This window comes from Chanodichthys erythropterus, chromosome 4 (assembly GCF_024489055.1).
Source record: "Chanodichthys erythropterus isolate Z2021 chromosome 4, ASM2448905v1, whole genome shotgun sequence".
NCBI classification, from domain to species: Eukaryota; Metazoa; Chordata; class Actinopteri; order Cypriniformes; family Xenocyprididae; genus Chanodichthys; species Chanodichthys erythropterus.
This window is the reverse complement of record NC_090224.1, coordinates 26,188,075-26,195,399: the sequence shown is the minus strand read 5'-3', so window position 1 is coordinate 26,195,399 and position 7,325 is coordinate 26,188,075. Positions and strand designations below refer to the sequence as shown.

At 37.9% G+C, this 7,325-nt stretch overlaps 2 protein-coding genes across 3 annotated transcripts; both read left to right on the top strand.

Moving 5' to 3' along the window:
- The first annotated feature begins 587 nt into the window (after nucleotides 1-587).
- Nucleotides 588-4,413, top strand: LOC137018294 (uncharacterized). The gene is made up of 9 exons (XM_067382899.1): nucleotides 588-876; nucleotides 1,909-1,989; nucleotides 2,116-2,508; nucleotides 2,769-2,870; nucleotides 3,018-3,250; nucleotides 3,374-3,552; nucleotides 3,924-4,017; nucleotides 4,125-4,314; nucleotides 4,376-4,413. The coding sequence occupies exons 1-9, from the start codon at nucleotides 633-635 to the stop codon at nucleotides 4,411-4,413; spliced, it is 1,554 nt and encodes a 517-aa protein (XP_067239000.1). The 5' UTR covers nucleotides 588-632.
- LOC137018692 (uncharacterized) lies at nucleotides 4,373-7,325 on the top strand. Of its 2 annotated transcripts, none has more exons than XM_067383401.1 (7): nucleotides 4,373-4,469; nucleotides 4,564-4,681; nucleotides 4,776-4,867; nucleotides 4,986-5,100; nucleotides 5,820-6,089; nucleotides 6,252-6,428; nucleotides 7,025-7,325. In XM_067383401.1, exons 1-7 carry the CDS (start codon nucleotides 4,416-4,418, stop codon nucleotides 7,228-7,230), a joined length of 1,032 nt encoding a protein of 343 aa, XP_067239502.1. In that variant the 5' UTR covers nucleotides 4,373-4,415; the 3' UTR covers nucleotides 7,231-7,325. The 2 variants fall into 2 exon arrangements, with proteins under 2 accessions (XP_067239502.1, XP_067239501.1); XM_067383400.1 differs by having other exon boundaries at nucleotides 5,817-6,089.

Genomic DNA, 7,325 nt, shown 5'->3' with positions numbered 1-7,325 from the left:
ATAAACAGTAGAAACAAAATCATAACAACAACATTATTGTGTCTCAGCACAATTTCTCACTATGAAATAAAACCATGTGTATAATTAATGTAATAATAAATTATGTTGTCATAAGTTATTAATTGATTCATGTACTTTTTACAGTGAGTTCTGCTGTTTTGTTTGGAACTATTTTTGTTGGCGAAATAGAGAAAAACTTACATTATTAACAATTTTTGTGTTAAATGTATTTAACAGTATTAACTTTTTGCTTATTCAACTGTATAAAATCAATTTTACGTACACTCAAGCCCAATCTGGCAACACAGGTGAAGAGAATACTGATGTAAAATGTTCAATTCTGTTTTTTTGTTTGTCTGTTTGTTTTTTCTTTTTCATCATTAGGTCCCTCAAATTTGCCAGCAAAAATTATCTTTATTCTAACACTCCACCACATACACACACACACAAATAAATAACAAAGGCACTTTTAAGAGCCACGTCCATCTTGTTAACCTGTACCCATCACCTGTACTCTCTTCAGCTCTCTCTCTCTGTCTCTCTTTGTCCCCCCCCCCCCCCCCTGTTTTATTTGTCCATCTCTTTGTTGTGAGTCTTTCTGTCTGTTTGTTTTTCTGCCCATCACTATAACCATGAGTGATTCAGAAATCCAAGAAAATCTAATGGTCTTGGATAACTTGGTTGATCATCAAGAACTGAAGGATGAGCTCCAAAGTCTTGATGACTTTCTTGGTGAGCTGCAAGAAGAGGAGGAGGCAGCAGCACCAGCAAAGATGCCTGAGCCAAGGCAACCAAGGGTGCACTGGAGAAAAAGAGACGTGCATGGAAATATTGTCTATGCAAGGCCAAGATCAAGCAGGCATCAGTCAAAAAAGGGTCAGTATTGTTTTTCATTAAAGATTTTTTGAGAAATCACATTGTTTAGGGACTTAATATTGTAATAAAGGAATTAAGGAAATGAAGGAATACATGTTTAGTTGATATGTCAGGGAAACAATCAAACCAGAACCAGTCATTTGATTTTTTACATAAAAAGTAGATTTATTAAAGATGTCACTAGTCTTAAGTGAAAGTGAAAAATTAAGTGAAAGAGGCACATTTATGTTACTATTAAATATTTTTGTAAAGCAGTATGAACTACAAAATTAGCACATAAAAAAAATGTTTATTTGTGGGCTGTTATGACATTTTAGGAAATCTTGTCAATATTATGGTTATGCAGTAAAATGTGCCTGCCTGGTTACCATCATAGTAAATCGCTTGCAAGGTGTTGGTCTTGGGAAGGCTGTGTTTGAAACGACGCATTCTTCTGAGTGTGTTGTCAATGGCCAGCCAGCTTGTTTTATTTTAATCTGCTTCTATATAAGCATTCCTATATGCTGTTATCATCTATAAGACACCTTATAGGCAGCTAAACGAGAGTAATTGGACTGTCCACATTAGGGTTTGGGAAATAAAAAAACTCTCCAGCTGTATGTTAAAGGGATAGTTCACCCAGAATTAAAAATTTTGTCGTCATTTATTCACCCTCAGGTTCCAAACCTGTATTCATTTATTTGTTCTGCTGAACACAAAAGAAGATATTTTGATGAATATGGGTAACCAAACAGTTGTGGGACACCGCTGACTTCCTTAGTATGGAGAAATAAATACTATGGAAGTGAGTGGGGTCCACCAACTGTTTGGTTACAAACATTCTTCAAAATATCTTCCTTTGTGTTCAGCAGAACAAATAAATGAATACAGGTTTGGAACTCTTTAAGGGTGAGTAAATGATGAAAGAATTTAAATTTTTGGGTGAACTATCCCTTTAAACAGTGAGCTTGTGCCATTTCAGGCTGGTAATTTCAGTTGTAAATTTGAATGATATATGTAAATGTTGATTTGTGTTGTTTTAATCCTCTACAGCTGATCACATTCAGAACATTGATCCTCCCTTCAATGCTCCTGACACTAACTGTGAGGTGGCCTTTGCTCCAGAGACTGTTGGTTTGTACTTCATTGTACACCATTTTCATTGTTTCCATTTATATCTGACAGTGGGTTAGAATGTAAATAAATGTTTGTATTTTAAAATTTGCTATTGTTTCTAAAAACTCCATACTATTTTAACAGAGTGTTTTCTACAAGATCTCCAGCACTCACTGAGCGATTCCTCAGGTGATGAGGCATCACCTCTTGGAACCCCAAGAGATCCTCTTCTGGCATCCTCGAACTGGAGCATACGTCAGAGTCTCTTTTCAGAGAGGTGGAGGGCAGAGAGACCCCGTCTGGTAAACACGGCTGCAGCAAAAGAAAGTGTGGCAACACACATCTGCCAACAGTGTAGGAGCAGTCCAGCAGTTATCCGGTGTTGTGACTGTCGACCACGCCCCTTCTTCTGTGCTGAATGTGACATCAGCATGCACACCAGACATGTCCTCCACAATAGAGATGCCATGACTGCTGGATTCTTCCAGCCATTGCCTCCAACAACTGTTGTGGTGGATAAGGCTCTTTCCCAATGTGGTAAGTTTTGGCTTGTGTTTGTACAACATATCCCATTTTCAGAATAGTTAAGCTCATAAGTTTTATTATTTAAATGATCCCTTTTTTCTCTTTTTGTTTGATCTTGAATTTATGTAGATACTCTGTGTCAGTCGGCTTTTTGAGCATATCTTGTGTTCTTTTTCAGCAATGTGCTTCAATAACATTGATCCATTACAATCTTATATTACTTAGTCAATACAAATTATGTTAATTCACATGTACTGTATGATCTTTTTCAGTGCGGCTTGTACCTGTGGAAATGCCTGAAAAAATCTGTGGTTGTTCACCAGAGTCATTGAGGGTCAGTCCAGGAAAGACTGTTGCTGTGGTCACAATGAATGGTAAGAATGTAAAGAACTTTATTTTGTCCTGTTTGAGAAGCATCTTATGAAGTATACAAAGTAATGTATAAATTGTATTAAGAACCCAAACCCTGATTGACCCAGCAAAGAATTGCATTACAGTGGATGTGTTTTTGATTTTTCCAGGACGATATGATCTAAGCATGCCCGAGTTATTTTGTGAGGCATGCCAAGCCACTTGGACTGCTGTAGTGGCCGACCTAAACGGCAGTGACTACTGGCCGGCAACCCTTCAGTTTGCCACAATGTATGCTACCGATATATTTTTCTCATTTGAGGAAATGAAGATGGTGGCACCAGGACTGTCCTGCCAAGCATTTTTAAGAATGCTGGATCAGCGAACTGTTCGCTTTGGTCGTGTGAGTATTGAATTTATTAATCCTGCAGTATTGTTAATGTATTTGAATTGTGGGCTGAAAACCTGTTTGATGCTAATGTATTTGTTGTATATTATTAGCTGTTGGTTTCTTTATTTTTAATAGACTGGCAAGATCTCTGCAGACAGTTTTCAGAAGAGTTTTTTTGAGTGGGAGGCCGTACGATTTGAGGTGGACAGTATATGCAAGGAAGAGCCCTTCATCTGCCCTGCATGCACCCCAAATATGCTCGCCGTTTCCGTAGATGGAAACCGCAAGCACTACCGTTTTAAGAATGCTGCTAGGTACTTCAAACTGTGTGTCACAGTGTTCTTACATATTATTAAGAAAACATGGCTCTTTATTATGCACAAAGTAATCTTAAATTTTAAGTTATAGAGTTGTCAAAAGTACTGACGTATAAAAATTATTAAAAATTATAAAAATGTGACTAATGCTTTTAGCGCTGATCATTAAAGCCATTCTCAGACATACCCAATGAGTGTGTGAACACAATGGCCAATCAGAGGTGTTTACGAATCCGCTCAACAGTGCTCAAAGCATTACATTTTTTAAATTTCAGACTGGTACTGAAGTTGGTACTTATGACAACTCTAAGAAGTTATCATAAATTGTTCTGTACCTTTGTTGTTGTTTTTTTGTTTGTTTTTTTTAGATCTGAGGAACAGGCCATCTTTGAAGGCATCTTTATAGCCAAGGATGAAGATGTTACGAGATTTGTGGACCACATTCACAGCACAACCAAACATGTAAAAGTGTATATGATGATAAATAAAACTACAATACTACAGTAACCTCTTACTGAAGAGTTTGTTTAGAAGAGTCTTGTTTTCATTGACCATTATCCATATTGTAGGTCGGTGGGAGAGGTGTTTGTGGAGGCGAGTGGTCAGCAGCCAGAGAGACCTCCCAAAGATCTGCCAGCAAGGTAGACGAAGAGGGATTGGAGCTTGCGGTTTGTCGGCACGGAGTGCTGCTCTGTGCTTTAAATATGTACAACGGTGAAATTTTTGCCTATCCCCTGTACCTTCAAGAAAAGCTGGCCAGTAGGCAAGTCACTTTTTTTTGTATGGATGTGACCTGCAAATATTGGCCATACCTGCAAAGAGTTGCAAAAAGCTGCCCAGAGCTCCAGCACCTCCTGAACATGAGGCCATTCCTTTCGGTATTTCATGCCAAAGCACATGATTTTAAATGCGAGGTAAGAAAACGTTACTATGTGACAGAACCACATTATCTTAAACCAAACATCTGCAAACATCTGGTTCTTTGTTTATTTATGTTTTCTTACTCAGGTGAAATGGAGTGGGGCGTATCAGGATGGGGCTGGACTAACACTAGGGGAGGAGGTGGAACAGTGCAATGCCTTCCTCTCTAGGATTGCAGTGACGACAAAACATATGTCAAAAGCAGGTAAGATGACCACATACTGCTCTAGTTACATAATGACATAATAACATCATATTTTATACATTATATGGTAACATCATATTTTCTGTGTTTGCAGGACGCACAGACATGCTGACTCTCATGGCCATGCGCTGGAATCAGCAAAAGTTCAGAAATTTGGCAATTTCACTGTCTCGCCGATATCAGAAGGTAATGACATCAGTAGAATTTGTTTTAGATGGTCAGTATTGTGTGTTTGCAGTGTATGAAGCTGTGCATTGAACATTTGGTTCTTGTTTCTTGGTTCTGTGATTGCTTGTCATTGTAGGCCAGAAAAGCTCTGCAAAGCCAGTTACGAAACCTAGAGTCCATGAAAGCCCAATTGGCAGTGACAGAGAGCCAATTGGAAGACTGGGTCAGTGATGTAAAGGAGTGGGCAGACGGTGAGGAAATGATTACTGTTAAACCTCAAGTTCAGAATACTCAAAACATTTAAGTAAACTCATTTTTAAAGTTCAGAATCACCGACATCCATTCACTCCCACAGTTCTCAGCCTCACCCCACTCATCATAGTGTTAATTACAAACAGCTCATTTACATAAATATCACTTTCAGATCTTGGTTAAATGTTTGATAGCAAATAACACATGCTAATATAACTATCAAAGAGACTGTCATTATATGTATATAATCAAACAACATACAGTACATGTGGTTTAAAATGTTTAGCAGCCAATCCTCAACCAAAACACATGCTCTACTCTTCAACACAGTGGTATAACCCTACAAAACTAACATAACAGAACCTCCTGTAAATCACAACATCAAACAATATTAAAGAATAACCTATGATAATCTGCAAAAACACACAAAATAACACTTAATTTTAACATTTATTTATAATGTCTGACACAAAGCATGCTGGGAATTAGAAATCTGCTGCAATTAAACTAAATCATATTATGTTATGCTTACTAAAATGAAATTTTGAGTTCACAAAACTTTTTTCCTAATAAATACATAGAACTTCCATTATTATTTGAGTGAAACAAACTCATTTCATTTAATTAATTTCACTGTTTGGTTTTACAGTGCACAAATAATTGTAATTGTTACTTTTATTTTAATTTAAACTGCAAACTACCTATTTCTTCTCAGCAGCAACAGTAACAACCACAAATGATGCTGATGGCTTGGCCAGCAGAATTGAGGTCCTGGTAGCAAGTATCAAGAGACGTTCCCAGCGTCTCTATAAAGACACCGATGGGAACAAAGGTCGTGCCAGAATCCGCCGCAAGATCAGGGAGGAGAAGGGGATCCTGACATCTGTTGTGGAGAAATACAACAGAATGGTTCCAAGCACAGAAAGTCTTTGCATGGAAACCATTCTGTCTGGTGAGACAGCTTGGCCATGGCAGCTACCACACAATGGTGTGTACACTAGTCTGTTGACTGCTTCTGACAAATCTGATACATACATTATGACACATAACCCTCAATGCTTCAATTGTCATTCTGTGACTTTTTCTGTGATTCTTTAAAGGTTGATGTTTGATACAAATGACTTAAGTCTTTCTCATAAATGCATTCCAGACTCTGTCGATCTAAGGACAAAAAGAAGAGCGTTTGACATCATCATGTCAGTAAGAAGACTTGAGGAAGAGCTGAAGATTCTTGTGGCAGAGATGGACCACCACTGGAAATCTCTTTCAACTCGTGCTGATAACCTCAGAGAGCTGTCCCGCATGTTTGCCAGTGAGACAATGAGAAGTATGTATTTGTAAGAAATGGCATAAACATTAGGGTTGCTCTGACCTTAGATTTCCCTGCGCTCCATCACAACTATCGGAATATTTTTATTATACAGTTAGTAAGAGTGATCTGTTAACTAAAATCTACTAAAGTACATATTCCCATAACTACATATAGGACATGTCCTCTCTAATCATTGAAGTAAGTAGCCTAGTAATGAAAACATTTTATTTAACGATAAGTGGCTTTTAGCTCTATAAGTCGTTACACTTGGCCTGAATCTCACTCCAACTGGTAGCTGAAAGTAGAGAATGTTGCTTTCTTGTCCTTGATGCCCTCGCAATGCTCAAACTTTGAATTTCCTTCATGACATTTACTATCTAGTGAACATGAGGACCAGCCGTGTAATCCATAATATCTGTTCGTGACTGTCTGATTGTTACCAAGTCCTGTGGCTTTGTTTGGTTGTGTTGTATGCAGGAAAAACTATGGTTATTCTGACTGACTAACATTTCGTTGACTGTTTGGGGCAGCCCTAATAAATATACACAACAATGATGTCTGTTTATAAAGTTTCTAAGGCATGCTTAATGTTATTTTGTTCCTCTTTTAAGATTCACCATGTGGCCTAAGTGAAGAGGGTTTGAAAGGTCTGCAGAGCATCATCCTCAGAAAGCAACATAAAGTCAGAGAAATGAAGGTGCAAGCAAGAGACTGTTACCTGCAAGTTTTGTCTGGAGAAGGCAACATCAACTTTTTGTACAGTGCTTCAGCTGATGAGTACGACAGTGACTGTGAAATGTCTGATGACGGACTGTAATCCACAAGACTGTGACACCTTTCATCGTTCTGGACAATGACCTTAACTCTGGATATTAAGAATGTAATAAAATCTGCTTTTCATCACCTTTATAA

Coding starts and splice junctions, on each gene's coding strand:
- LOC137018294 (XM_067382899.1), top strand. CDS start 633: ATGAGTGATTCAGAAATCCAAGAAAATCTAATGGTCTTGGATAACTTG. Junction 1,990..2,115: donor CTTTGCTCCAGAGACTGTTG/GTTTGTACTTCA, acceptor CTATTTTAACAG/AGTGTTTTCTACAAGATCTC. Junction 2,509..2,768: donor TAAGGCTCTTTCCCAATGTG/GTAAGTTTTGGC, acceptor GATCTTTTTCAG/TGCGGCTTGTACCTGTGGAA.
- LOC137018692 (XM_067383400.1), top strand. CDS start 4,416: ATGAGGCCATTCCTTTCGGTATTTCATGCCAAAGCACATGATTTTAAA. Junction 4,868..4,985: donor TGTCTCGCCGATATCAGAAG/GTAATGACATCA, acceptor TTGTCATTGTAG/GCCAGAAAAGCTCTGCAAAG. Junction 6,429..7,024: donor TGCCAGTGAGACAATGAGAA/GTATGTATTTGT, acceptor TCCTCTTTTAAG/ATTCACCATGTGGCCTAAGT.